This window comes from Oryctolagus cuniculus, chromosome 6 (assembly GCF_964237555.1).
Source record: "Oryctolagus cuniculus chromosome 6, mOryCun1.1, whole genome shotgun sequence".
NCBI classification, from domain to species: Eukaryota; Metazoa; Chordata; class Mammalia; order Lagomorpha; family Leporidae; genus Oryctolagus; species Oryctolagus cuniculus.
Window position 1 is genome coordinate 29,209,304 of NC_091437.1, and position 27,896 is coordinate 29,237,199.

General features: G+C 57.0%; 3 protein-coding genes and 2 long non-coding RNA genes across 16 annotated transcripts in view; 3 read left to right on the forward strand and 2 right to left on the reverse strand.

Moving 5' to 3' along the window:
* Nucleotides 1–44: 44 nt before the first annotated feature.
* On the forward strand, nt 45–4,188 carry RELL2 (RELT like 2). 3 transcript variants are annotated; one of them, XM_070076243.1, is made up of 8 exons: nt 45–882; nt 1,306–1,545; nt 1,946–2,011; nt 2,103–2,169; nt 2,595–2,780; nt 3,039–3,414; nt 3,505–3,564; nt 3,784–4,188. In XM_070076243.1, the coding sequence occupies exons 2-7, from the start codon at nt 1,362–1,364 to the stop codon at nt 3,535–3,537; spliced, it is 912 nt and encodes a 303-aa protein (XP_069932344.1). In that variant the 5' UTR covers nt 45–882; nt 1,306–1,361; the 3' UTR covers nt 3,538–3,564; nt 3,784–4,188. The 3 variants fall into 3 exon arrangements, with proteins under 3 accessions (XP_069932344.1, XP_008253371.2, XP_002710185.2); XM_008255149.4 differs by having other exon boundaries at nt 45–875; XM_002710139.5 differs by having other exon boundaries at nt 45–875; nt 3,808–4,188.
* On the reverse strand, nt 2,450–14,151 carry FCHSD1 (FCH and double SH3 domains 1). 4 transcript variants are annotated; one of them, XM_008255147.4, is made up of 20 exons: nt 13,993–14,151; nt 13,658–13,755; nt 13,068–13,113; nt 12,608–12,675; nt 12,152–12,287; nt 11,930–12,066; nt 11,755–11,818; nt 10,942–11,070; nt 10,384–10,506; nt 10,140–10,235; nt 9,617–9,736; nt 9,139–9,243; nt 8,844–9,005; nt 7,792–7,920; nt 7,631–7,714; nt 7,347–7,464; nt 6,997–7,217; nt 6,130–6,217; nt 4,827–4,876; nt 2,450–4,690 (listed from the first exon to the last, which is right to left on the reverse strand). In XM_008255147.4, the coding sequence occupies exons 1-20, from the start codon at nt 14,011–14,013 to the stop codon at nt 4,625–4,627; spliced, it is 2,061 nt and encodes a 686-aa protein (XP_008253369.2). In that variant the 5' UTR covers nt 14,014–14,151; the 3' UTR covers nt 2,450–4,624. The 4 variants fall into 4 exon arrangements, with proteins under 4 accessions (XP_008253369.2, XP_008253370.2, XP_069932343.1 ...); XM_008255148.4 differs by having other exon boundaries at nt 12,152–12,293; XM_070076242.1 differs by lacking the exon at nt 13,068–13,113 and having other exon boundaries at nt 13,993–14,021.
* LOC103347901 (uncharacterized) lies at nt 14,136–24,574 on the forward strand. Its single transcript, XR_516399.4, has 3 exons — nt 14,136–14,558; nt 21,008–21,130; nt 24,350–24,574. It is a non-coding gene; the product is annotated as an uncharacterized lncRNA (long non-coding RNA).
* ARAP3 (ArfGAP with RhoGAP domain, ankyrin repeat and PH domain 3) overlaps nt 15,982–27,896 on the reverse strand; it is a 28,173-nt gene continuing 16,258 nt past the window's right edge. For all 7 annotated transcript variants that reach the window (XM_051844306.2, XM_051844309.2, XM_051844305.2 and 4 more), the window contains 16 exons: nt 27,287–27,350; nt 26,910–27,073; nt 23,320–23,532; nt 22,963–23,068; nt 21,913–22,060; nt 21,586–21,654; nt 20,367–20,441; nt 20,156–20,270; nt 18,620–18,748; nt 18,406–18,539; nt 18,145–18,227; nt 18,012–18,047; nt 17,827–17,890; nt 17,594–17,731; nt 17,349–17,387; nt 15,982–16,975 (listed from right to left, as the gene is read on the reverse strand). In XM_051844306.2, the coding sequence (XP_051700266.2) occupies nt 16,508–16,975; nt 17,349–17,387; nt 17,594–17,731; nt 17,827–17,890; nt 18,012–18,047; nt 18,145–18,227; nt 18,406–18,539; nt 18,620–18,748; nt 20,156–20,270; nt 20,367–20,441; nt 21,586–21,654; nt 21,913–22,060; nt 22,963–23,068; nt 23,320–23,532; nt 26,910–27,073; nt 27,287–27,350 (2,045 nt within the window). In that variant the 3' untranslated portion in view covers nt 15,982–16,507. The remainder of the gene's footprint in view (nt 16,976–17,348; nt 17,388–17,593; nt 17,732–17,826; nt 17,891–18,011; nt 18,048–18,144; nt 18,228–18,405; nt 18,540–18,619; nt 18,749–20,155; nt 20,271–20,366; nt 20,442–21,585; nt 21,655–21,912; nt 22,061–22,962; nt 23,069–23,319; nt 23,533–26,909; nt 27,074–27,286; nt 27,351–27,896) is intronic.
* LOC138850167 (uncharacterized) lies at nt 18,743–20,973 on the forward strand. The gene is made up of 2 exons (XR_011389775.1): nt 18,743–19,633; nt 20,888–20,973. It is a non-coding gene; the product is annotated as an uncharacterized lncRNA (long non-coding RNA).

A 27,896-nucleotide genomic window follows, 5' to 3' on the forward strand; every position in this document is an offset into this window, starting at 1 on the left:
CCGCTCCGCCCCGCCCCGCCCCGCCCGCCCAGGCCACGCCCCTTGCGGGAGTTGGGCCACTCGCCTGGCTGTGTCCTATTAGGTTCTGGGGCTTTAGCATCCTGGCTTGGGCGGGGGACGGGTAGCATCCGTCCTAGGATGCCAGGAACATTGCCTTGCGGGCGGAGGCCAGATCCTCGGGAAGCCAGGCCATTCCGTCCCGCCACTTGTCCCAAACCCAGGGCAGGCAGTAGTCACCGCTCTAGGAAGCGCTGAAGATCCGGGCACGCCGCCCCTCTCAGGGGCAGAAAGCCAGCTTCCCCCAGCTCCCTGGGAAGATCCCGGCCATCCTCTCAGCCAGGGCATCTGAGGGCAGGAGCTGCGCCAGGCGTGCGGGATAGACCAAGAGAAGAGCACCCCCGCCGAACCTCCTGTCCCCTACCTGGACCCAGACTCGGCGCCGCACATTCCCCCCGGGGGGGGCCCAGCGCAGTCACGCGCGCATCCCACTTGCGCTCACACGCGCGCCGAGCTCACGCTCTGAGCCCCGCACACCTGCGCTCCGCCCCTTGATCCCGGGCCGGCAACGGGCGACGGCATTTGGGAACCCAGGGCGGCTGCGGGGGGCTCCCCCATCGCCTCGCTTCCCCAGGGCCGGAGTTGTCCAGAGCCTGCCGCCGCGGCCAAGCAGCCCGCAGCCCGCGCCATCCTTCCCTCCCCCCGCCTGCCGCGGCCCCGGTATCCGCAGCCACAGCCGGGAGCCGGTGAGGCGGCGAAGGGGGGAGGGGGAGGAACCAAGGGATGAGCGCCGGGAGGGCGTCGGGGGCCTTGAGCCGGACTAGAACGCCCCTGGAGCCGGAACCCGAGCCGGAGTCGGAACCAGAACCAAACCACCGGTACCGGGTGGGCCAGGTGGCCAGGGTGGGAGGAACCGAGAAGGGAAGGGAGGGGTCCGGGAGTACAGGGAGGGGAGGGGGCTGCAGAGGCCTGGCTCAGGCCGGCGCGGAGGGAGGTGCGGACGCTGACTCAGGCGCGATCAGAGCGCCCGCCGCCTGGAGAATGCTGTCCCGTCTGGCGCTGCAGTGTCCTTGGCAGGGACGGGAGCGCGGGACGAGCTGGGAAGGGGAACGGTCTGGGACCAGGGTCGTGGAAGAGGGCTTGCCCAGCCGCCGTCGGGCCTCCTGCCACGGGCGGTCTTGGCAGACCAGCACCGCTGGCCGGGACAGCTCCCTGGTTGGGTAGCCGGGTGGTGGGACCGGAGGGTCCACTGGGGCATGCCTGTTTCGGATCCTGAAAATGGCATGCCTACCTCTCCCCACTCTCCAGCGGCAGCCCCCTAAACCCAGGAGGCGCCCTGGCCCGCGCTCGCCCCCCAGGGCCTCATGTCGGAACCACAGCCTGACCTGGAGCCGCCCCAACATGGGCTGTACATGCTCTTCCTGCTTGTGCTGGTTTTCTTTCTCATGGGCCTTGTGGGCTTCATGATCTGCCACGTGCTCAAGAAGAAGGGCTATCGCTGCCGCACGTCCAGGGGCTCCGAGCCAGACGACGCCCAGCTCCAGCCCCGTGAGTGAGCAGTGAGGAGCCTGGAGCCCCGGCTTAGTCACCCTTCTCCCCTAGCCCTCTCCTCACCCCTGTTTCTGCCTCCCCGGCCAACAGATCCAGGCCAAAACCTGACCAAACCTGCACAATGCCTAGGGATCCATTCTTGAGCCAGCAAGTGGGGGTCACCACCCTGAAAAGCAAGGCGAGAGGAGGCTGCCCGGGCAAGAGGGGTCCACTGTTAGTAGGGTCCCGCTCCCATCAACTTCCCCATCTTCCCTGGCCCCTGAAATGCTAAAATCTAGCACAATGGCAAACAGCAGAAGGGGTATGTCTTCAGCAGTAAGCCACAGGGCCACCGGGTCGCCCCCCCCACCCAGCTGACTCATTTCCCACTTCCTTGCCAACCTCTTTCACCCTTCAGCTGAGGATGATGACGTGAACGAGGACACGGTAGAGAGGATTGTTCGCTGCATCATCCAAAATGAAGGTGAGTAAGGGGGCCCCTTGCCCCCGCCCTCCAGCTTTCTCCTGCACTGACCTCCACCTCCACCGAATCCCTCTCTTCCTTCTCCCCTCAGCCAACGCTGAGGCCCTGAAGGAGATGCTGGGGGACAGTGAGGGAGAAGGGACAGTGCAGCTCTCCAGGTGAGCTGAGAACAAGGGCCACCGTGACTTAGCTTGCCTTGGGGAGCACCGTCCACGCCAGCACAGCCCCTCAGTGTCCTGCATGTCTGTGCATGGGGCGGGGGGAAGGGCAAGGCTGGCTAACGTACAGTGTGAAGTTTCATAGGAATCCAAGTCCATCAAACCATATCTCCCATCTAGAGGGTGCCAAGCCCAAGATTCATCTCTAGTGCTAATCTTTTGAGTTAAGCTCTGTCCTCTTTTTCAGTGAACAGCCCTGGGAGGAAAAACACAAAGCCACTCACATGTCCATATCGAGTTTATTAGATACAGACAAGGAACACGTTGGGTTCCAGGGGCCTCGGGGATGTGCTGAAGACAGTAGGAAATGGGATAGACAGGGAAATGGAGACAACATTCCTGCTCTGCTCTTCCCTACTGTCCAGTGTGGACGCCACTTCCAGCCTGCAAGACGGAGCCCCTTCCCATCATCACACAGTGCACCTGGGCTCTGCGGCCCCTTGCATCCACTGCAGCCGCAACAAGAGGCCCCCGCTTGTCCGGCAGGGACGCTCCAAGGAAGGGAAAAGCCGGCCCCGGCCTGGGGAGACCACGGTGTTCTCTGTGGGCAGGTAGGGCTAGAGCGCCCCGGGAAAACAGGGCCTGAGGTGGGGCCCCGATGATCAGACACCAGACCCCAAAGGTGGGCCCCAGCTCTTTCCTCCAGGACTGGGAGCTCTGGCAGGAGTCAGGCCCACCATCCGACAAGGCCTGCTCTGCCCTAGGCCAGAGGGAAGTGGCCATGAAACCCAGGATGTCTCCGGTCAGAGGGGAGGGCCCAGCACTCGGGGTTGTGGCACTGAGCTCCTCTTCTGTCTCCCCACCTCTAGGTTCCGGGTGACACACATTGAGAAGCGCTATGGGTCACATGAGCATCGCGATGGCTCCCCTACAGACAGAAGCTGGGGCTCTGGTGGGGGGCAGGACCCAGGAGGTGGCCAGGGGTCTGGAGGAGGGCAGCCCAGGGCAGGGATGCCTGCCACAGAGAGGCTGCCCACTGAGGCACCACAGCCGCAGGCCCTAGCCAGTCCCCCAGTGCAGAATGGAGGACTTAGGGACAGCAACCGAGTCCCTTGTACACTGGAGGGGAACCCTGGAGCTTCTGCAGAGCTGACACTAGGGGCCAGAGGGAGGGGACCAAGCCCAGGACTGCCCAGGCAAGAGGCAAATGGACAGCCGAGCAAGCCAGACACCTCAGATTACCAGGTATGAAGACATGGCCAAGGCAGCAGCAGGCTCAGCTCTGATCGCCTCCTTCCCTGGGGGGCACTGAAGTGACCCCTCCTCTTGGCTCAGGTGTCTCTGCCACGTGGAACAGGGGGTGTGTGACGCGAGTCTGCCTGAGCCCCAGATCAGGTAATGGCATTGTCCTACCCCAATTAAAACATTCAGGCCCTTCAGTCCCCTGAACCGTCAGGGTGACTGGCACGCTTAGCCTCTACCACACATCCTTTGCTTTGGAGGTGGGAGTGGGCACATGCTCCAGCGAACAGGGAAGGTCCTGAAGCTCCTGGGGAGAAGCTGGGACCCAGACCGAACAGGAGCAGCACTGTTACCCTTTCTCTCTCCCCCAAGCCTCATTTTTCATCACTCTGACAGACCACCAGCTGGCAGGGCCGGGGGCAGGCGGGCGTGAAGGCCCTCCCCTCCGCTGCACAGCACTGCCCCCGAGCTGAAGGACGAGCTCTGCTTCCACCTGGAATGGCACAGCGTCAGGCTGGGGGACCTCAGGAGAAGTCTCACCCATCCCCAGCCCCTCGGTCTCCTCCCCCTTCCCTGGCCAACAGGCCGCCTGGCCCTCCTTGCCCAACACCTCGCTCCACATGCTAGAGCGTGGCAGCTGGGAGCGGGCCCCTGCCCTTGGTGGGCCCCTAAAGCAATAGCACCGTAGGTCCCTTGCCCTCTTGGCACAACAGGCCCAGGTCCTGCCTTGGCCTTCGTGCCCTTTATTCACTGTCAATAAATCCGCTCAGACCATCACAGCTGCTTTGCATACTGGCTCCAGCTCCTTCTGATTCCCAAGGCCTGCTCCCCTCCCAGCCCCACCCCAGCATCTCCGGTAGCCAGGATGGGGTGGCTCATGGAGCCAGGGTGGAAAGAGAAGGGCCACAGTCACTCCGGACCTTGGGGCATGGGCTCCAGCCTCAGAGATCCCAGGCTAGTTCACCACCTAAGACAGGTGGCGGAAGAAGAGAAAGGAGTAGCTCCAGCCTGAGCGATGTCGGGAGGACAAGGGGGGAAATTGGGGGTTCTGCCCCCAAATGGGGAAAGGGGAAGTTTCTACCCCTACAGGTGAGAGTAGACGTGGGGGAGATTCCAGCTTTGGGCTGTGTTGTTACGGATCATCGAGGGGGTGGTCTCTGACAGCATGGAGACGGGGCAATGGCGTCACTGTGGGCAGTGACTCCCCGGGCCTTCAGGTGAGGGGATCTGGGTGGCCAGGATCTGGGGCTTTAGCCGGCGGGGGAGGCGGTGGACGCACCTGTAGGAAACACAGATAATGCTCCAGAGTCCGCCCTTGGGGCTATCCCTGCCCATCCCCTCGGCCCTGCAGACAAAACAGGACCAGCCGCAATGACCACTCCACACACAGCCTCCTCCAAGGCAAGGACCCTCACCGGCCTGAGTCGAGGTGCCGTCATGTCCAGGGGTCCAGGGCAGTCCAGGGCTTTGTGTGGAAACAAGAACGACAAGTCAGTCTTCAGACTTTTGTTTTGTTCAGTGCTGTATGTTCAGCACTCGGAACAGTGGCACAGGATAAATATTTGATGAACTGGCAGTCACGAGTCTGAGCCATAAAATTCATCCATTCATCCACGCATCCATCTTCAACAATTATTGGGCAGCAGCTGTATAATCAGCTCTGATGGAGGTACCAAAGAAAGGGAGGTGGGATAGACAGCGCCCCCACCCCAATGGCTATCAAGAACTAACACAGTGAGTGACTAAGAGCTGAGTCCTTCAAAGTGACCTAGGGGTACTGGAGATGGTGGCGACCCCTGATGGGTCAGGGACGGAGACTGGAGAAGGTGGACATGCAAGAAGGATTTAAGAAAAGGTGGAGGCTGGCGCTGTGGCTCAATAGGCTAATCCTCCGCCTACAGCACCAGCACCCAGGGTTCTAGTCCCGGTTAGGGCGCTGGATTCTGTCCCAGTTGCTCCTCTTACAGTCCAGCTCTCTGCTGTGGCCCGGGAGGGCAGTGGAGGATGGCCCAAGTGCTTGGGCCCTGCACCAGCATGGGAGACCAGGAGAAGCACCTGGCCCCTGGCTTCGGATTGGTGCAGCGCGCCAGCTGCAGCACACCGGCCGTAGCGGCCATTTGAGGGGTGAACCAATGGAAAGGAAGACCTTTCTCTCTGTCTCTCACTGTCTAACTCTGCCTGTCAAAAAAAAAGAAAGAAAGAGAGAGAGAGAAAGAAAAGAAAAGGTGGACATTCCAGGAGGGAAAATGATGACCCAAAGCTAGGTATTCGTAGGGCTTAAGGACACGAAGAGCAAAGGGTGCCTCCTGGGAGAGCAGAGTGAAAGAAGCTGGTCAGATTTTTAAAATAATAACCACGAAGAAACAGCTGCTATCTGCATGCTCACTCCATGCCAGGCACGATGCTGTGACCCCTACACACGTCGTCGTAAGCTCTCACAATTCCACGAGGTGGTACCTCTCTCCTCACTTAATAAAAGGCATAAACCAAGACCCAGATAGGTCAAACACCCACCTGAAGTGACAGAGTAGGAAGTGACAGAGTAAGGCCTGAATGAGTCAGCCAGGCTCTGAAGGCCAAGTGCCTCTCCCCTCCAGCTGCAGTGGCCCTCACTGCCAGGTGCCTGACAGCACACACAGGGCACAGCATGGCCTAGGAGGCCGAGACTCCTTTCCCTTCCCTATCTCTTACCCTCCCAGGGCCCCCAAGTCCACTCACCTCTAGGCAGGACAGGTGCGGTGGGGCCGTCCAAGGCCGAGGCAGGTGCAGGAGGGGAGAAACTAGGAGGTGAAGGGGATGGCAGCGTCTGGCAGGGTGGGAGTGGGCAGAGAGTTACGCCTGGCACGTGGGAAGGCTTCACCAGCTTTCCTCTCATACCACCTTCAATGCCTGTCTCATCACTGCCCGAAACAGGAAGTGGCCAGATGTTTGTTTTCAGGTAGGGATACACATTGCAACTACTCAGAGGTACTGAACACTTATTACTGTCTCAGGTGTTCTGCTAGCTCTTCCCTTGCACTAAAGCACACAGTCCTCACCGCCACTCCATGCGGCAGGCGTTTTTACAACACCTATGTTAAAAGTGACACTGAGGGTAAGCCATCTGAGATCACAGAGCCCAATAGTGCTAGAGCACTGGCTAGAGCCTGGTCCCCCGAATCCCACTCCTATTCTCTTCCTCCTTTACTATAATAACAACAGCATCATACCTGAAGGCACCTCCCGTGTGCTACCAGGCTAAGGGCCTTACCTCGTCTGCTGTAATCATGGTAGTGAGCCTATGGAAAGATGTATCTATTCCTCATTTTACACACAGAGGAAGCAGCTCAAACAGCTCAAATCCTCACCCAAGGGCATGCAATAGAAACTTGAACTCAGATCTATCCAGAACTAAAATAGGACCTCCAAACTCCTATGGCCATCTGGGTTTCCTGTTCTCTGCTCAGCCAAAGGAAATGGGGAGGCCCAAGCTACTACAGGATGTAAACCTGGGGAGGAGGGGGGCATCAAGATGAAAACAGGGCCTTACTGTAGAGGGAGGGTCAACCTGAGAAGCCTGGGAATCCAGGGAGAGCAGAGCCTCACCTGCTCAGGCTCGGAGAGTTCAGTTGACCCTGGAGGGCCAAGCAGCTCCTCCACCAGCAGAGAGGGAAAGACCCCCACACGGCCTCCAAATTCTCCCCTCCAGAAACCATCGTCCACTCCATCCTGGGCCCGGGGCAGCAGGCGGATGAGGGCCCCTTCAGGGAAGCTCAGCTCCTCTGCGCTCTGTCCAGTGTAGCTGTACAGGGCACAGGCCAGAAATGCTGTGGAAGTGAAAGAGAGATGGTGAGAGAGAGCAGGTGGTGGTGCCCCAGGATGTGACACCCAGGGCCAGCGTCCCCCAGTAACTCTTCTCCAAACTCACATCCCGACCCCAAATTCCCCTTTCTTACCGGTGGGCTCTGCCCCCGAGGGATTGTCGCTGTCACAGCCGCTCTCAGGAAGGGAGAGGTCCGGGAAGTTGAGATACCGCTCGGGGACAAAGCCTACCTGGCCGTGCTGGTTCCGAGCCTGCTCACCAGCAATGGAACAGACAGCAGACTGACCTCAGCAGGCCATGGCCCCAGCTCTGCTCCACTTAGGCCTCTAGCTTGGCCTGGCTGGGTCTTCGGGGGCCACCAAGAAGTCCCTCCCACTGCCCTCCATCCCGGCTCAGAACCTAGGGTCCCATACTCACCTTGACCCATTCGTCAGCATCTCCCTCCTCTATGACCTCCAGCCACTCACCCTCCGTGATGGTCAGCTCATCCTCACGCCCTGCCTGGGCCCCACAAGCAAGGAGTCAGGATTTGCCTGTCCCGGCCCTTACCTGGCTGAGAGCCCCACCCCCATTCACACCTGATAGCCAAACACCACGTGTGCAGGGCAGGGGAGGGGCCTGGTGGCCAGGGCTGGCGGGGCAGGCTCCTCAAAGAGCTCCCCCGTCTCCTCGCATTCATCAAAGTCGGAAAGCTCAGCGTCCTCAGCCTGCAGAGGAGCAGAAATCAGACATCATGGTCATCCTTGAGTCCCCCCTCAAGGATGGGATAGATCCCCGGCTCCTCCATCCCATGCCTAGAAGACACCATGGTTGCACCTCCAGGGTGGCACCGCCCATGCAGTCGCCACGTGTGTCACAACCCAAACCCCCGCAGAGCAGGACAATGCTCACACTGACAGCAGAGCCCTAGTACCTGGGCACTTACTGCGCGCTGGGCACAGTGCTGAGGATCTTTAGTCTGCTCATTTAATCTTCGTGGTAATTCAGTGACATTTTGCACATCTACTACCTCATTTTGTTGTTAAGAAAATTGAGGCTCTGAGGCTCTGATGGTTTAAGTCACTTGCCAAAGTCACACAGCTAGTAAGTACAATGGCAACACTCCCAGGACCTTAGTTCTTAACACCCATACTACACTCACAGCAGAAGTTCATGGAGGGCCCTCTAGTGCCAGAAACTGTGCAATGAATTATGCATGAATGATTTCACTAAAGCCTCACAACAACCCTTTGAATTAGGTACTACTGTGATTCCCATTGTATTACTATTTTCTTAGACACAGAGACCTCCCATCTACTGGTTCACTCTCCAAATGCCCACAACAGCTGGGATCCAGCCAGGCTGAATCCAGGAACTGAAACTCAATAAAAGTCTCCCATGTGGGTGGCAGGGATCCAAGCACTTGAACCATCACCTGCTGCTTCCCAGGGTGTGAATTAGCAGGAAGCTGGATCAGAAGCAGAGCCTGAATTCAAACCCAGGCACTCTACTATGAGATACAGCCCTTCCAAGCACTGTCTTAATCACTGTGACGAGCACCCACCCTACAACTCCCATTTTCTAGGGCCTGACTTCCACTGGGGAGTTTTACCCTCCTGAATGTAAAGGGTGGAGTGGGCGAGTAGCTCACCGTCGGGGACAGGTCCCTCTGGGACAGCCGAGCCTCACTAAGCCGTCGTTCCTGCTCCACCTCTTCCTGGGCCTGGGTCATGGCTGGCTTCAGCCAGCGCTGCACATCCAAGCCAGCTCCCTGCAGCAGGGCCAGCCGGGCAGCCCCCTTCACCTGGCTCACCTGGCATAGAGAGGAGGGGCGTCAGTGGAACCTGGCCAAGTGTGTCCACCCCCGCTACCCTGTCAGATAAAGGAGGGAAGGCAACCTGAGCGTGTAGGATCTCAGTGGCTCCAACCCCAGGCTGCTGCCTCACCTGTGCCCTCCGGATGCTCTCCTTCACTTCCTGTAGCCGCTGTTCCATGCCCGGAGCCTCCCGCTCCGGAGCCTGCTGCCGCCTCTGCTCTAGTCGCTGCAGCACCTGGTGGAGAAGGCACGGGACAGGGGTGGGTGGAGACCGGGTGGGCATAACTTACTTCCAGCCTGGTCCTCTGCAGGTTGCATCACATGCACTACGTCACTTCGTCTCTAGAGGGCTGCTATTATTGGCACTACTTTAGCGATGAGGAAACTGAAGTCCAGAGAGGTTAAGTCACTCCCTCACCTGTGTTACAGAACTCAGGAGAGACAGAAGAGGAGGTGAATCCAGGTGCTCTTAACCACTGTGTCATACTCTTGTCTTAAAAGGCCTCTCTTCCCCTCCTGTCGGCAGCCCTGCGACACCCTCAGTAACTCCAGGATCCCCGCCTCTCAGCCCTCCTTCCCATCCACAACACCTGCACCCCCCACCTCACCCGACGCCCATGGTTCTGGATCTTGTAATCACGGGCAGCCCTGCTGGTCCAGCGCTGAATCTCCTTCTCCAAGCTGCTCTCCCCAGCCACCTCTCCTGCTTCCCCCTCCAGGACACACACCTGCAGGCGCAGAGGTGCTGTGAGAGGGACCCGAGGTAGTTCCTTCTCTCCAGTTCCCTCTTTTCCACCTGCCTTGCCTCCCAAAGACAAGGACAGAGAGGCGGGGACACTGCCCCTTCTGTAACAGAGGTATACATTGTGTGGCCAGATGTCTCCCAGCAATGGGATGGGGTTGAAGGGCCATGGGTGGGCTGAAGAGGGCAAAGCACTGGGTGGCTAAAAAGTGGACTGAGGTGTGTTTTATGTATTCTGGTAGGAAGGAGGCGGACCAGAGCTCCGAAACCCCCTCCCTGAGGTCCAACAGTCACCCAGTTAATACCATGACAAAGATAATGGGGCAGGAGGCCAAAACCACAGTCCTGTTTACACTGGGCCTGGTTCCAAGAGCAGCGCGCGGTCTCACCTGATCAGTGCCTGCTGGCTGAAACTGCTGAGCGGGGGTGGGGGCAAACACCCCAGGTTCCTGAAGAAACACCTTCAGATCCTGCTCCCAGTTTACCTGCCAGGTGGGAAAAGCCAGTCACTCATTATTCACTTCCTTTCTGGCCCTGTCCCTAGCACGTCTCGTCTCAGAAGAAAGAGGACAGAAGCAGATGCGTAGTTGGGGGGAATCTCTGGGGGGCGCTCTGACGGGTCCCAGCCCTCACCTGGCTGGCTGCCTGGCCCCCATGGCGCGCTTGCTCCAGGACCATCTCTGCAGCTTCCAGTTCGGTGCGGCTCAAACAGGTCAGGGGGTCCCGCAAGTGCTCCGACAGCTCGCTGACCAGGGCCTGCAGACAACCCAGAGATACTGACACTAGCCTCCCCTCAGGCCTCGAGAACAGCCTGTCTGTCCAGGTGTGGGTGGGGGATGGGCATGAGGTATGAGAAGGAGGCAAGAACCAGGCATTATTACTGCTTCTAATAACAGGCCCTTGTGCGCACATGGCTTAACAGTTCAAAACACACCCTCACACCCTTTGAGCCCCATCAGTGCTCTAAGGTCGGCAGAACCAAGGTATTCCCCGATGGGATTCAGAGGGGTAGTGTCCCAGACAGGGTCATGCAGCCAGCTGGACGCAGATTCAGAACCCAAGAGTGTAGCTTCTACTCACAGAGGCAGGCTAGGTCCCCAGTACCTGTCGACCTCACAGGGAGTGGGAAGCAAGACAGGCCCATCCCTCCCTCCCCGCTGAGGGGCAGGGGGACTCTGGGTTAGGACTGGCCTTGAGCAGGGCTGGCAGTTCCTCTCGGTAGTAGTGGTCAAGGTGGGCATTGGTGGCCACCAAGTTGAGCAGGTACTCATTGCGGGCTGCTCTCAGCTGCTGGGAATACTGGGCCGACTGGGCAGACAGCTAGCAGGGGGAAACAGGTGTCAACAAGAAGCCATGGATGCCCAGGGTCCTTCCCAGAGCCCAGACCCAAAGTGGATTTGCATATTATTGACGGCTGGCTTCCCAATTTCACAACTCCTGCTCAGAATCCTCTAGTGGCTTCTGTGCACGTCCAAAATAAAATGCCAACTGTTCCCTGCTGTGGTCTCCCAGGTCCAACGCGAGCTGACCCCTGAATCCTCCTGACCTCCTTTCAAGTGCCTGTAGGCCACACCAAGCCTACAACGTTACTCCCACCTCAAAGGCAATGCACTCTTCCCTCTAACTCACACCCCTCTGTCACCCTTCATCATGGCACCTGATTTTATTTTCCTCCTAATCTGATTATTTGTGTATTTACTCGCTGTGTCCCTTAGCTAGATGGTGAGGGCAAGAACTGCATGAGAAGTGTTCTCTGCTATACCAACCAGTCTTCAGAACACTGCCTAGCACATACAGGCCCTCAACAGATGAATATTAAAGGAATGAAAAGGGAAGTTATTATTTCCACCTTACAGATGAAAAAATGAGGCTCAGAGGTCATTAAGTTGACCAAGGTCACCCACCTAGGAAGGAGGGCAGCCTGGATTCAATCTACTTCTCCCAAACCACCGGACTGCTCTCCCCACCTCTTCCCTGCCGCCACGCACGCCCTCACTGCCGAACCTTGGTACTGAGTTTCTGGAGACTGGTCCGAGAGTGAAAGATGCCGTGGTCACTTCGGTTCAGCCTATGTGGGCAAGGGAAACAAGCTAGACGGAGCCCAGCCTTGGTGCCTCGGCTCCACCCCCACTCGTCCACATTTCCCCACTGGGGGCTTCCTGACTCCCCTGGAGCCCACCTGGCCTGGACATCAGCTGCCTTCTCCTGTGCCAAGGCCCACACACGCTCCCGCTGCCCATACAGCTTCCGACTTCGGCTCAGCTCCCGGACAGACTGCAGCACCTCCGCCTGTGCCCTCTGGAGGGTCTCTGTTCCCTAGCAGCAGGGACACACAACGTCCTGAACCCCACCACCTCCAGCCCCAAGCCAGCTCTTCCTCACCCCACCCACTGAGCCATACCTTCCTAAGCACCTGCTCCTTGGCACTCCGCCCTGCGCCCCCTGCTAGGTCACGGTATCGGTCGGCCGCCTGGAGCCGGGTTTGACCCCCAGCCACGGTGGCATCGAGCAGGCAACGCCAGGCACCGAACACTGTCCTGCCCCTCCCCAGAGAAGGTCTGTGTTGAGGAGGAGAGCACTCCACCGCTTCGTGAGCCCACCCCCCTCCAACACCATGGGAGACAGCGAGCCTTCCCCTCCCCCTCGTCTGGGAGCCCATCTATCGATCTGCCCATTAGCTCAGCCACAAGGATCACTCATGCCCTCCACCCCCACCCACGGTGTCCTTGCGCGGTCAGCTCCTCTCCTGCTGCTGTGTCAGCTCCACCTGCAGCTCTCGTGCTCCCCCGCTCCCCAGGCCTCCATCCCCACAGGGCCCTGGGACCGAGCTCCCCATCACATTCTGCATGGGACCCACCTGCTGTCTGTCTCCCCGCTCCGGTGCCCTTCCCTCTTCAGGAATGGCCCAGCCAGTTTCTGGAGTGCCTGGAGAGAGAGCCAACGGACACCCTGTTCCCTTTACTCACCCCAGTGGAAGAATATGGGATCAGAGCGTGATAGTACCACTCACCAGATGTCCATCATGCACCACGTGCTTTGCTGAATGCCTTACATTCACCAACTAACTTAGTCCTTACAACAACTCGACATGAAGGTACAACGATTATTCCCATTTTAGAGAGAAAGAAACTGAGGCCAAGAAAGGTTAAGTAACTTGTCCAAGGACATCCAGCTAGGTAGAACAAGAGGAATCTGACCCAAGGCTGCCTGACTGTAGGCATTTGCTCTCGACCGCTATGGGCGTATGTGTGGAGAGACACTGCTGGGGCTGTAAAGGGGGCTACAAGAGGGGAGGTCCAGAGGAAGGCGTCCCATACCTGCCCATACTCTCGTTCAATGGCTGCCCGCTGTTTGCTGTAGGATCTGTGGAGATTGGGGTGGGGGTGGGGTTACTGTGTGGCCCCCTTCTCCATCCTTTCCTCCACCTGGGCAGGGGGAAGAGGGAGCCAGGCCCAGAGTGTGATTTCACCCAGAGGGAACGGGGCTGAAGACGGAGTCCTTGAGATCACCTCAGGCAGCAGCAACACGGGTCAGCCTCACCTCACGGCTCAGAGCCCCAGCTGGAGCCTCCCTACCCCTGGAGGGCCATTTGTGGGCTTGCAGCTGAGGGCTGATGGGGCCTGGGCACAGGGTCGCCAGCCTTCCAACAGGTCTGGGAGGGGGAGAGGGATGCTGCCCTAAGTTTGACTGCAGGGCTGTGGAGTCAGGGGTTTAAGAGAGGGTCCCTGTGTGTTTATGTGGGGGTGGGGTGGGGGGAGGTGGAGCGGGACTCGCAGAGGCAGGACTAAGGCCAGGGCCGCGAACAGGGAGGGTGGAATTCCCGCCCCTGTCCTCCCACCCCAGCAGATGTATGTTATGGGAGAAGCGGCCAGGATGGGGGTGGGTACACCACGGGGCCAGAAGCTACCTGATGTCCTCCAGCAGGTCCGCCTCCCTCTGCTGCCGGCTCTGGAGGATGCTCAGCTGTTCCAGAAAGCGAAGCTTCACCTCCTGGGCCGGCTTCACCTGCGGGGTTAAGCGGAGGACGAAGACCCCGGTGTGGAGACGTGAAAAACACTCGGCGTAGGGAGCGGTGAGGGGGCGGGGCCCAGCAGGAGCTGAGCTGTTTCCTCGGTTACTCCTGGGTTGGGTTCCGACCCCTTCCCACTCCGCCTCGCAGCCCGGCTCCAGGGCCCGCCAGGCTCCCTTCGCACCACCCACCCCACAGCCCGCCAGCAGTCCCCATTCCGGGGCCAGGCTCACTTTTCGGGGCGGCGGCTGCATCCTCGCTCCAGCCAAGGCGGCCAGCGACTCGACTCCGGAACTCGAGGAAGCCCCGCCCACTGCCCAGCCCCGCCCCGGACGGGCCCGACTCCGCCTTCGCCCCGCCCACGCCGTGTCCTGCTGCGCCGGCCGCGGAAGCTCCGGGGGCCGCAGAGGAACTGAACCCCGGCGACGGCTGCGAATACCCCGGAAGGGTCCCGGCCGCGGGGCGGACGCTGCGTCCGCTGGGCGGTGAGAACCTCGGGCTTCTGAGTCAAGACGCCTGGGTTCTATTTCTAGTATAGGCACTGATTCAGCCTGTAATTATTTCTAATCGTTCATTTACATATGCAAACACCAGTCCCTTGCGTCCAGGGTGAGGACTCCATATGTGGCCAGCGAAACTGAGTCACTGCACACCTGAGCGAAGATGCATCTGACGACGGAGGAAGGCAGGGCTGGTCCCAGACCTTTTCCCGATTCCCGCTCGACTGGAAAAGCCAGCGTGAGCGGCGTGAGCAAGACTCTCGGAGCCAGGAAGGAGCCAGGCCCAGAGGGAAAAACAGGTACACTGGAAGCTATGCGATGCCCGCGAGTGGGCGTGAGCGGGGACCTGCACGTGAGGCCTTAGGGCCCTGTCACCTTTAGGATCTTCCCTTCAGTTTTGCACCGTTAGGCCTGGCAGCCTTGCTGGAGATCCCCTCCCTCACCTAAGCTCGGCACCCCTGTTCCCACAGCGCCACGCGGCTCAAAAGCAACCCCTTCCATTTAGGAAAGTCAGAACCGAGTTACTGTGCCCCCCCTCCTACTCCCACTTTCCCTGCATCAACGAGTCACATAGGTTGTTTTCTAAATCTATTGCCCACTCCAGAGTTTCCAAGCCTACCATGCCTCAGCATTGGTCTTCTGATCTGCTGGCTGATCTCCCTACATTCAGGGCCCCCACCACCACACACACACCCCACTGTGCACACAGCAGCCAAGGTGACCATTTTTTCAAAAAAGTGAAATAGGATCGCATTTTCTCACTTAAAACTCAGTTGCTTCCAAATAAAATCCAAAGGGGCCAGTGCTGTCACGTAGCAGGTCAGCACTGACATCCCATCTGGACGCTGGTTCAATTCCCAGCTGCTCCACTTCCAATGCAGCTCCCAGCTGATGCACCTGGGAAAGCAGTGAAAGATGGTCCAAGTGCTTGGGCCCCTGCACCCTGGCTTAGGTCTGGCCCACCTCCAGGTGTTATGGCCATTTGGGGAGTGAACCAGCAGATGGAAGCTGTCTCTCGCTCTCTCTGAAACTCTACATTTCAAATAAATCAATCATGAAAAAAAGCAAAATCCTGAAGGCCTGAAATTCAAATCGAATCCTTGACCTACAAGGCTGTGCATGACCAGGCCCTGCTGCTCTCTCCCATTTCACATGCACTCTCCACTCTAGGCCTGGGCTCCAGCTGCTCCAGCCTCCTTGCTGAGCCCCCAGCAGGCAAGTCTCTCTTCACTGCAGAACCTTTATGGAACTCCTTCTCAAGCCCAATGCTTTCGAGTTTTTGTTGTTTGTTGTTGTTTAATATTTATTTATTTGAAAGAGTTACAGAACGAGAGGGAGAAAGAGAGAAATCTTTGATCTGCTGGGTCACTCCCCAGATGACCACAACAGCCAGGGCTAGGCCAGGTTGAAGCCAGGAGCCAGGAGCTTCATTCAGGTCTCCCACAAGGGTAGCAGGAGCCCACTCAGGCCATGTGCTGCTGTTTTTCCCAGGCCATTAGCAGGGAGCTGGACTGGAAGTGGAGCAGCTGGGTCACGAACAGCATTGGAGGCTGTAGCTTCACTCACTACGCCACAATGCCAGCCCTGCTTTGGTTAAGTTTCATTGCAGCACAAGCTCATCGTCCATCTGTTTCTGTTTCCCCTCTACAGTGGAGGATCCCTAAGAGCAGGAACCCCTGGCAGCCATCTGGTGTTGAGTGAATGAACAAAACAACCGTAGCCTTTTGGTTCCAAGGTTTATTAATAGTGACACTTCCTTTTTTGGCTCCCCTTTGCCCCAGCTCCCAACCCCAATCAATCTCCCATGCCAGGACTTCAGCAAAGTCCTAGAACGTAGGAAGTAGGGTAGGATAGCCCTGGACTTCATCCAGGCCTCTGGCTTCTAAACCTTTTTTTTTCTTTAATGTAGTAGAACCCCTACATATCAAGTATATAAAGCAGGAGCTGCCCTTACTGAGGGAGAGTATGTGAGTGAGGCTTAATGAGGCTCTGAGAAAGACAGCTTGATGTCCATTGCTCTCCTGATTTGTGACTTCGTGATACACATACACGAGCTAAGGCCCAGAGCGGGGCCGTGACTTGCCCAGGGACGCCCGGCCTCCAGAGCCCCCGGTCCAGCGCCCCTTGCCCAACACCACACCTTGTTCTGGAATCTTCCCAGACAGGGTTGGGGAGGCTCCCCACAGTGCCTGCCACGGTGACGGTGTGGGCCTTCCGGGCAGCCACCCTCAGACTGCCCGTCCTACAGTCATGTGAAGGGCTGGCTGGAGGGCAGGCTGGAAGAATGCGGGCCGTGTGTGGGGAAGCCCGGTGTCTGTGGGGGAGGCCCAGTGGGGCTGGGGGGCGGGGGGCTTCCCAGGCACGCAGTGGTGTCCCCCTTCCTCAGGATGAGGCTGCTGAGCTCCTGGAGCAGCTGTTCCTCCAGAGACCCCCGGGCCTGGGGACTGCTCTTTGAAGGGGGGCCCGGAGGGGGCTCAGGTGGCCCCTCCTCCTGGCCCAGGGTGTTCGCTTTGGAGGCAGGGGGTTGATCAAAGGACCTCTGGCTGGTAAGGGGGGTGTCTGGCGTGGCCGCCCACTCCTGTGTGCTGGAGAAGGAGCTCAGGGTGTCCCCGGTCAGCTCGGGGAAGGCCCCCACCTCCTCGTACACGGGCTCCTCGTACACGGGCTCCTCCACTTCCTCCTGCTCCTCCACAGACCCCTGTGATGACTTCATTGGCTGGAAAAGCAGGGCCAGTGTTAGTGACTCACGTTTCCTGAGCCCTGCCTCGGGCCAGACTCTGCAGAGCACTTGGCGTGAATGACAGCACAGCCCTGTGCAGTGGGTCTCACCCCAGAAGAGTGAGGTGCACACAGGTGAAGCAGTCTGCCCGAGGTCACACAGTGGCAGAGCCGGGGCTTGACTCCAAAAGGCACTCAGATTTTGCAACCACTTTCTCCTCCCCTCACCACATCCTACCACCTCTCACTTTCCTCACCCCTTCCACCTGGCCCTTCCCCCCTACCCCCCTACACGCCCTGAAGGCCTAATCAGGGCAAACACAAAGACACACAGGGGACAGGCACACAGCCAGAGCAGGCACAGTACTCACAAAGAACATGGACAGGGTCCTCCGGTTGTGTAGTCGCCGCTGAGCACAGGTGGGATGCAGAGGAGGGGAGGGAGAGACAGACACAGTGAGCACTGGTGGGGGGTGGGGTGGGGACTGGGGCCACAGAGGAGCTGGAGGGGAGAGGCACCGTGAGCAGAGGGGGTGCCAGGCTGGCAAGCACAGCACTGCCTCATGCAGCGTGCCAAGAGGAAAGGCGGGGCCTGGCGCAGGCCTCGAGGTCTCACCAGGGTCTGATTGGCAGAGAGGAGGGTGGCTCCACTGTCATCGCCACGGATGGGCAGCAAAGGCATAGTCCCAAACTTCTGACGGGCAAGGTCAGAGGAGGAATGGCGACGTAAGACCACTGGCTGCTGGTCATCGTGCTGGCGAGAGGACGAGCAGTTGGAAGGCACGGAGGGGTATAAACGGGTCCCAGGGAGACCACAGACCCAGCCCCCAGCCTTTTCCTTTCCCTCACCTGCGCTTTAAGGATGCTGGTGGCCCAATCCCACATCTCATCCTCATCAGTGCAGGACAGGTAGCTGCAGATGACAGAGAGGGACGGATGGGGAGAGGAGTCCTGGCTGTCAGGGCAGAGGGAAGGGGAGGGGTGGGGTTCATGTGCAGGGCTGGGCCAGAGAAGCCTAGCTGAGAGATACTCACAGGTGCAGCTTCTCCAGTATCAACGTAAAGCCCCATCTGGAAGGCAAAGACCAGTGATGCAGTGACCGGAAATGCCGGACGGAGGGATGGTGGCAGGAAGGCCCGGAAGTGTGGCCTGGGGAGGAACACTCACGGCGTGGGGGGCTTTAACTTCTTGCGGATTCCCAGGTAGACCTTGGCACCTTCCAGAGGCCACTCCCGTTCTGGTTTAGAGCTCTGAGAACACGAATGGAGTCAGTGAGGTGGCTAATGAGGTCAAGAAGTCATGAGAAGGTTGGAGTATGGAGAGACAGAAAGGTCAAGGTCAGAGAAGCAGCAGGGCTGGTGAGAGCACAGGGGTTGGAGCAGAGGGCAGGTGCCATCATGCCCCTCCTCTCTGGCCCTGGGGCCTCGCCTTTTTCTCCTTGAGCAGCAGCAGGCAGCGGCCACGTAGCAGGAAGAACCTCTCCTGGAAGCGGCTTCCCAGCAAGCGGGGCGGCTCCTCACGACACCGCAGCAGCCCCACGCGTGGACTCTCACGCCGGATACCTGGGTGCAGATAAGTGGCGCTGGGTGGAAAGGCGTGGGAGGCAGGCCTGGAGCATGCTGGGTCAGGGAAGGAGGCTCACCTGTGAAAAGGCAGCTGGCCCGGGCCAAGGAGACTTTTCTCAAAAGCAGGGAGGCTGAGCAGGGCTCCGGGAGCTGGCACCACTGTAGGGCCTGCTCCAGGACCTTTTCCTTGGGGTGCAGTGGTCGCTCTGGAGGGGCAAGGTGGGGACCAATCATCATAGCCCTCGAGTCACGTCCCAGTAGTCATTCATTCATTCATTCATCCATTTAACCATGCAGCCACACATGTTTGTTTTAGCACTGTGCTGGCGCTGGGATCCACAGTGAGGGTGATACACCTGGCCTGCCTTCACGAAGCCCACAGCTGGCTGAAGGAGCACACCACGAACAGGTGTGCAAACAGCGCTGCAGACCAACAGCTGCTCTGGGAGAAACAAGAAGCTGAGAGCAGAGGGCAGTGGCTGAGAGAGGGTCTTCAGCAAGGGAGGTCATCACCTCCCCACGGCCTTTGGGAAGCAGCATCCAAAGGATGAAATTCCAAGCTCTGACAGATCAGGGAGAGGAAGCCACGCTAAGATCAGCGGGTAGAAATATGAGAACAAAGGCCCTGAATCAGGAAAGATGTATTTGGGGAACTCAACTGCCAATGTGGCTACAGCAAAGAAGACAGATGAGGGAACCAGTGATGTGCGATGAGGTCTGAAAAATTAGCTCAGGGTCTTCCGAGCTGTGATAAAGAATCTGAAGTTGAGTGGGAAGCCGTCGGGGGGTTTGGGCCATGGGAATGAACACTCTGATTTAGGCCTGCACTGTTCATTTGGCTGCTGTGTGCATACTGGGTTGTGGGGAGGCAAGAACGGAACGCTGCCCAACTCTTCCTTCCAGGGCCATACATCGGAGTAGGTGATGTTGGGAAGCAGAATAATAATAATGGTGACTTGGACCAGGGTGGCGCCAGCGGTAGAGGTGTACGAGAAGTGAGATTCTAACGGAATCAGCAGGACTAGTTGCTGGGTTGGTTATACAGATAAAGGAAAAGAAGGCATCCAGAAGTTTCCATCCTTGACAACCGGGTGAGTGGTGCCAGGGACTGAGCTGGGAAGGAAAGTGACTTGCACTTTTTGTTAGGGGAGAGGGCTAGGAATTGAATTTGGTCTGAGATGTTTTAAATTTGAGATGCCTTGAGAAGTGGTAGTATCAAGGAGGCATTGGATATGCAAGTCCTGAGGTTAAAAGAGAGGTCTGGGCCAGGATACAACTTGAGTCTCAGCATATTAGTGGCACTAACACCATGAGGATGGAAGAGTTGAACCAAGGAAAATGTAGACAGAGAAGGGAAAGCAGCCCAGAATTGTACCCTGGGTCAGAATCGAGCAAAAGAAGAGGAGGCATCTCCTCTGGGGGAGCAGGGAGACCCAGCGCTTGGGGGCTCGCTAAAGCTGAGGGAGGAGTGTTGTGTTGAATGTCCCCTCGCGTGGATGACCAGAAGAACACAATGTCCATTATGTGTGGTGGCCACGAAGCCAGTGAAGACCTTAACCACACGACCCCCGAGCACACATGCACACACATGCGTGTAACACGGTCATACTCACCAAGCTCTCCGTGCTCGAGAATCTCAAACGTCACCCATAGGTCTGTGCCAGCTGCTGTCCCCCGCATCTCCAGTACCTGGTTAGTCAGCTCCTCGGCAGTCAGTGTTGGGGACACCTGGGGTCAGGGCAAGAGCAGAGAACCCCTGCTGGTCAGGCCACTGGCCCTGCCCCCACCACAGTCCCGTCACCCTCCAGCCCCCTCGGCACTGACCTTCAGGGTGACACAGTTGTCCGGGAGCTGCTGCTCTAGGTAGACCTCCATGATGAGGTCTCCAGCCTGGGACAGCTGTGGGAGGGGTGAAGAAGTCAGGAGGACACAAAAGACTTCCCCGTGGCCACAAAGGTCTCCCAACCCTCACTGCCTCCCTGCCACTGCCACCAACATCACCCAGGCCCTTGAAAGGGAAAACTCCAGGAGTGGTGTGAAAATTTGTTATGCAAAATGGAGCCATTCTAGTCACACTCCACTGAAAGGGGAAACACTCAGGCCATGGACGCCTACTCCAGGAAGTACCAAACCAACCCAACCAGACAGCCTGCCTTATTGTTGACTTTTCAACTGAAGATCGATCTGCCAACCATGACCTCAAAATAGCTTTCCACAGTAACTACATAAACCTGAGTTTGCCAGCTCCTGTAAGCACCGACAGTGCCAATGACCTTTTTTTTGGAAATAACTTGCATAGATGTCTCTGTCCTGATTAAACCCCCAACCTTCTCTTTGTTCTCCAGACACGCCAGAGGCCACCCTGTGCATGCATGTCCTAGATTGCAACCCCATTCTTCGTTCATTCTCAAATAAAAGTTCCTTCATCTGAGACTGCTCTCTGTGTTTTTGTTTCACTTTTACAGGTGGAACTGCATCTGTAGGCTGGGTACAGTGCTTTGCAAGACAAAGCAGTGCCGTGGCTAGGACAGGTCTGCCATCGGACAGCCTGGCTACCAACCCTGACGCTCCAGACAGCGCCACCTTGAGTAAGTGACCCTCCGACTCAGCTTCTTTGGAAAAAAAAAAAAAAAAAGGGGACTACGTAATACATGGAGTTGTGTGACACTAAAAATGGGATTAGAGGTGCCTGGAATACAGCAAGCCCTCGGCTAACATTTGCATTGTATTGATTCCTATCCTCGTGGCTTTGCTGATGTGCTCACTCCTTCTTGGATAGCTTACACTTAGAAGTGCAGTGCTGCTCCTGGCGCACCATCTTATAATGAAGAAACTCCACAGAGGAATGAAGGGAGCAAACGCTAACCAAACTCACTCCCCAACAATTTCCTCCTGGGGTTTCCCCTGTCCCCCAGAGAGCTGCGGGCCAGCGTGCAGAAGGAAGTCTGGGCTGAAAAGGAACTTCCCCAGCTGGGCAGGTCAGCTTCCCATCTCAAAGTCCCCTTTACTGCCCAATCAGCAGTCTAAGGTCAGGGTAAGTTACCTGCACATCCTTCCAGGTGGTGATAAGATTGACTTCCAACTCAATCTGAGCTACCTGGTCAGCATCGATCTGTGAAAGGAGACAAGCAGGGCAGATCTCAAGGCCAAGGGCTCCTGGGTAAGAGGGCTGGAGGCCTGAAGAGCTAAGAACCAATGGGACAAGGGTGTTGGCAGTTGTGGGAGAAAGAGGCCCAGGGTTCCGGGAGGTGGTTCCTGATGCGGAAGGTCACCTGAGGCTTGGGGCGGGGTAGGGGGTGCTTGTTGGGGGTGGACTCTGGATCCTGCAGGGGTAGGGAAGAGGTCAGGTCAGGGATCAGGAAGGACTCACATCAAAGACGCAGACGTAGCCATCGATGAGCTCCTGTAGCACCCGCACCTCGTGCTCCCCCCGCCCGTCCGTCTGGAACACGCTGGGTGCAAACAGCAGGGCCAGGTTCCGGGTGCACATCTGGTTTAGAGCCGCACACTTCTGCACCCTGCAGGGGGCATGAGGGTCACGAGAATGCAGCTGGTACACCCCTTTTCCACACATACGTTCACTCAGCCCCTGCTGTTTGCCGGGTCCTGGGCTAAGGGCGTGGGATGTAGCAGTAAGACACACACTGGCTTCAAGGAGCTCACAGGCCAGTGGGCAGACTGAGGCAGGGTGATTACAAATACGGCAGGGGCCAGAGGCTTCTTACATAAAGAGACAGAGAATATTCTAGGCTCGCAGGCCATACAGTCTCTGCCTAACGTCCCGTGGTAGCACAAAAGGGCTCCAGAAAGTATCTAAGTGGATGGGCACGGCTTTATCCTTTATGTATAAAACTTTCATTTACAACAACAGGAAATGGGCTGGATTTGGTCATATACTTGGTCTATCTCTGTAATGTGGTGTCATCTGAACAACCCAGCCAGGGTTTTATCCCAGAACCACCCCCAAGGCATGTACCCCCAAAAGGCTGGCAAGGGTATATCTCCATCTTATTCACCCTTGCACGTCTAACTGCTAAGCCTCTCCCTGACACAGAATAATAAAGCAAAAGACTCTTGGTGGCTAACACTTTTTGAAGGTTTACGACATGCCAGGTGCAGAGAATTTTATGAGAATCATCTCACTGAATTATCACCATCTACGTGGTGGATACTACTCGTGACATCACCTGCCTTTCAGAAAGGAGGAAAAAGGAGCCCAGAGAGGAAAGCGACATGTCCCAAGTCACACGGCTGGGAAGGAGCCAGGCTGTAGCTGGGCCCTGAATCCATCCTCCAAACCCTCATGCAAGGACATTCTCACATAACTACCAATGCAGCAAGGAAGGGGAGGGGAGGGCGCGGGGTCAGCTGGGGGCGACGAGAGGTCAGGGAGGGAGTGCAGGGGTCTGGCCATGCTGACCGATAGAGATGCCCAATGAGGGCGGCCAGCGTCCGGCGGTTGACCCGCGGCAGGCAGCCGATCACTTCTCTGTATTTCTCCAGGCGCTGATTCTTCTGGGGCAGCTCTGGGGATGGAATAGAGGCAGGTTGGAGAGGATCCAGGAGTGGAGGGAAAGGGTTTTAGAGAAACAACCCCAGGACTGATGTGCCTCTGTCCCCCTCCCACCTCCCCCTGGCCCAAGTCTCTCGAGGGTCCCTCTCAGGGTGGGCAGACACTGGGGATGGGGGCTACCCAACCCCGCAAGGCAGCCTCCAGGATTCTGGGCATGGGGCTGGAGATCGTGGCGGGGCCCTGGTTCGCAGGGATGTGGAGTACCCGCAGCCTCCCTCCAGCGAGGCAGCAACCGTGCGCAGGTCACAGGGTCATCGAGCTCTCGAAAGAAGCGTTTGAGCGTGTCAGTGACGTCCTCCACGAAGTGCTCCCCTGGGCGGAGCTTCACGGACCGGGCGTCCCTGCGGAACTCAGCCAGGAGTCGCAGACTGCGGGCGCGGGCGCCCCCTTTCCGGTACACACCCTCCAGCCGGAGCCCTGCAAACAGCCAGCCCTGTCGGCTCGCCACTGCGCAGACGCAAGCCACCAGCCGCCCAGCAGCCCTTCTGCAGGCCCCTGTGTGGCATGATAAATCTGCCCCTCCACAGTCCCTGCTGTAGTCCTCATTCCCAGAAAGCCCTTCCCGACCTTGCCCCACACACAGCATCCCGGGCACGTACGCTCTGAAATCACAATAGTGTTGAGCCTCACATCTGCGGAGTCCGGATTTGAGCATTTGCCCAACTCACTAAAATTCAGCGGTAATCCCCCCCACCCCCCAGGTCAGTAGGTTGTCCCTCAGTATCTATCCGGGACACACCCCTGCCTGCGCAGGTACCAAAATCTGTGCACACTCAAAACCATTATAGAAAATGGTACATGGCGGGGGCTGGTGCTATGGCACAGTGGGTTAATCCTCCACCTGCGGCACTGGTATCCCATATGAGCACCAGTTCTAGTCCTGGCTGCTCATCTTCCAATCCAGCTCTGCTGTGGCTTGGGAAAGCAGCAGAAGATGGCCTAAGGCTTGGGCCCCTGCACCCATGTGGGAGACCCAGAAGAAGCTCCTGGCTTCGGATCGGCACAGCTCTGGCATTGCAGCCATTTGGGGAGTGAACCAACGGAAGGAAGACCTTTCTCTGTGTCTCTCCCTCTCACTGTCTGTAACTCTACATCTCAAATAAATAAAATAAAGCTAAAAAAAAAAAGGTATATGGGGCGGGTGCTGTGGCATAGTAAGTTAAGCCTCTGCCTGTGATGTCTGCATCTCATATGGGTGCCGGTTCATGTCTTTGCTGCTCCTCTTCCATTCCAGCTCTCTCCTACTGTGTGGGAAAGCAATGGAAGATGACCTAAATCTTTGGGCCCCTGCACCTCGTGGGAGACCCACAAGAAGCTCCTGGCTCCTGATCGGCCCAGCTCCGGCCATCGCAGCCATTTGAAAAATGAGCCAGTGGATGGAAGGTCTTCATTTCTGTCTCTCCTTTTCTCTCTGTAACTCTGCCTCTCAAATAAATAAATAATCTTTAAATATAATAAACTGGTATAGTATTTTCATATAACCTATACATATGCTTCTGTATACTCTTAATCATTTCTAGATTATTTATAAAGTCTAATACAACATTGGCCGGCACCGTGGCTCAGTAGGCTAATCCTCCGCCTTGCGGCGCCAGCACACCGGGTTCTAGTCCTGGTCGGGGCACCAGATTCTGTCCCGGTTGCCCCTCTTCCCTGCTGTGGCCAGGGAGTGCAGTGGAGGATGGCCCAAGTGCTTGGGCCCTGCACCCCATGGGAGACCAGGAAAAGCACCTGGCTCCTGCCATCGGATCAGCGCGGTGCGCCGGCCGCAGTGCACCTGCTGCGGCGGCCATTGGAGGGTGAACCAACGGCAAAGGAAGACCTTTTTTTTCTGTCTCTCTCTCTCACTGTCCACTCTGCCTGTCCAAAAAAAAAAAAAAAGTCTAATACAACACAAATGGTACGTACATTGTTGTGATACTAAATTGCTTATAGAACAATGACAAGAAGTAAAAGTCTGCACAGGGCAAACTTTTGGCATTGTGGTTTAGTTGCTAGTGCCTGGGTTCAAGCCCTGGCTCCTCTGCTTCTGATTCAGCTTCCTGTTAATGCACTGGGAGGCAGCAGATGCCAGCCCAAGTACTTGGGTCCCTGTCACCATGCAAGGAACCTGATTGAGTTTCACACTCCTGATTTCAGTGTGGCCCAGCCCCAGTCATTGCAGGTATTTGGGAAGTGAACCACTGGATGGAAGATTGATCTCTTTTTCACATAAAATTAAATTTTAAAATATAGATACTTCTTCTTACTCAAATATTTTTGGAGACTGGCTGAATACATAGATGCAGAATCTGAGGACAGAGGGCCAACTGTACTTCTGACACTTTCACAGTCATTTGCAAGCCCAAGCTCACAGAGAGTGGGAAAGAGTTTGATCTCCCTTCTCCCTGCACTCGCACCCCTACCCCTCCCTAGTTCCACCCAGCCGGCCACCTCCATGCATGCTTCCCGCTAAGATCTCATCCTGTGAACAAGTGTCTTTTTCCTGGTACATTTACAGGTACATTTCTAGGATTTTTGTGCTCCTTGCTGATTCCACTGTTTGAAACAGCCCCCAAGTGTAGTGCTGAATTGTCGCCTAGTATTCCTGAGCATGAGGAAACCGTGATGTGCCTTGCAGAGCAAATACGTATGTCAAACAAGCTTGGTTCGGGCATGAGTTACAGTGACACCAGCCTGGAGTTCAGTGCTAATGATCAACAATCTATATGAAATAAGCTGTCTTAATACAGCAAACACATAAAGCAAGCCTACTGGGTATTGCTCCGTTCACGAAAATGTAACCAGAGGCTCACGGGAGAAAACTAAGCCTGTCGTTACCCCCAGAGCAGTGACTCAGAATTCACTGAGTGTCTGCTGTGACTTTAAGATAGAGCACAACTCCCACACGTCCCAAGAACGGACAGGGATTTGTCTCTCCCACCAGGCTCGGAGCTTCGTCGGACCTTCCCTGTTCCCAGCCGTCTGCCTGGCATCTGGCTCACAGCAGCAGCTCGACAAGTTATCTGCTGGACGAACAGCGGTGGCGAATGGTGCCTGGAGGGCAGGCTGTGACCCCCACGCTCTGTCTCCAGGGCTCCTCACCGAGAAGAGAGAGGTCTGGTGTGGGCACAGCCACGGGATGCAGCCACCGCCAGGGCATGGAGAGCATCAGAAGCTGCCGACTGTCCACCAGTGAGCACACCTATTCATGGATTCATGGGGGTGCCTTCCCTGCCTTGACCGTCCCCAGTGGTTTCTTGTAAATTTCCCTTCTCAGGAGTCCACCCCTTGAAAGAGGGTTTGCACAGAAGAGAGGTTCTATTGGTCTTTATTTTGGTTGGAGAACAGAGGCCAGAACCTCACAAAGAATTCTGGGGACCACCTGCATAGCTGACCCTGCACATGGCACTTGGAAAATCTCACAGGAGTAAACCATCCCTGGCCTTCTGGGATGTGCTGCACGGCCCCTCCTGTTTGCACAACTCTACACGCTCAGTCCTACTTGCTGTGCTGCACTCTCCCTCCCTGCTGATGCCCCAGCGGTGCTGTCTACCTGCCAGGCCTTGTGCTCAAGGCAATGACATGCACTAGATCACAGTCACAACTACCCTGGAAAATGAGGACCCTAAGCCCCACTTCACAGATGAGCCAACTGAGGCTCCGAAGATTAAGTCCACTTGCCGAGAGCCACACTGCCAGCTGGTGGTATCAGGCTGCAGTCTCTGGAAGCTAAGATCTTCCAAGTGATTGAACCCCTCACCTGGTGGCACCCACAATCTCCACCCCCACCCTTCCAGCCGGTGCACACTCACCATGCTGGGTGACAAAACTGATGCAGGCGTCCACAATGATGGGGATGTCCCCCCGGCTCATCTGCTGCTCCTGCAGCCCTGTGCCGCCCCCACCGGCTGCTCCCCCGATGGCTGTGTTCCATGCTGCAAAGTCCAGGCGGCCCTCTCCCTGCAGGTACAGGGTCCTGAGACCCAAGAGTCCGAGTCAGAGCCAGCTCCAGGGGGTCTTGGGAAGGAGGCCCAGGAGCACAGGAACGTGACTTTACAGAGACACCAGCAGGGGGCAGCAACACTCTTCCCAGACGGTCCCTGAACTGGGGAAGCAGCTTTGGGGAAGTGGGCTGTGGTGGGCTCCAGAAAGGAGGGCCAGGGTCAGGGTAGGTGTGCAAAACATTTACCTTCCTGTCTCCACCAGGACCAAATGCTCCTTCTTGTCTGGGGTGTCAGCTGCAGGGACTACACCTGGGAGAATTATTGGACATTGTCATCATCTTCATCACAGTGACTACTCTTGCTCCATGCCTAAGGTATGTCTTCCCAACAACGCCTCGTAACCTGCACCCACTGTACGGATGTCACCTTGCCTCAGGTGACAAAGTGGAGCTCCAACCCAGGGCACTTGTCCCCAAAGTGCTACAGTGTTATCCCACTTCCTTCCTCTTTCAGGACAAAGGACAGCAGTGACAGTACTCAATCACCTTTCCCAACCAGCAAGTGGCACCGAAGAAAACTGGTAACGGTAACATTCATAAGGCAAAGCATTTACTGAGGACTAACAAGCTGCCTCCCGCTAGGCCCTGTGATGAGTATTTTACATGCTTGACCTTATCTGAACCTCACTAAACCCCTCTGAGCAATGTCTTATTATTGTGCCCACTTTAAAGATGAGAAAACTAAGGCATAGAGAGGGTACACAGCTAGGTGATACAGTGTAGAGTCTCAATCTGGAGAGTGTGACTTGGGAGCTCGTACCTGAAGCTACTATATTCTGCAGTTTCCCATAGGGAC

What these genes read in the sequence shown, in the direction of transcription:
- RELL2 (XM_070076243.1), top strand. Translation starts at nt 1,362, where the DNA reads ATGTCGGAACCACAGCCTGACCTGGAGCCGCCCCAACATGGGCTGTAC. An exon ending in CGACGCCCAGCTCCAGCCCC is followed by an intron (nt 1,546 to 1,945) that starts GTGAGTGAGCAG and finishes TTCACCCTTCAG; the next exon opens with CTGAGGATGATGACGTGAAC. An exon ending in GGGACAGTGCAGCTCTCCAG is followed by an intron (nt 2,170 to 2,594) that starts GTGAGCTGAGAA and finishes CCTACTGTCCAG; the next exon opens with TGTGGACGCCACTTCCAGCC.
- FCHSD1 (XM_008255148.4), bottom strand. Translation starts at nt 14,013, where the DNA reads ATGCAGCCGCCGCCCCGAAAA. An exon ending in TCCAGAACCATGGGCGTCGG is followed by an intron (nt 9,244 to 9,616) that starts GTGAGGTGGGGG and finishes CTTCTCCACCAG; the next exon opens with GTGCTGCAGCGACTAGAGCA. An exon ending in AACTCTCCGAGCCTGAGCAG is followed by an intron (nt 6,218 to 6,996) that starts GTGAGGCTCTGC and finishes CCACCCTGCCAG; the next exon opens with ACGCTGCCATCCCCTTCACC.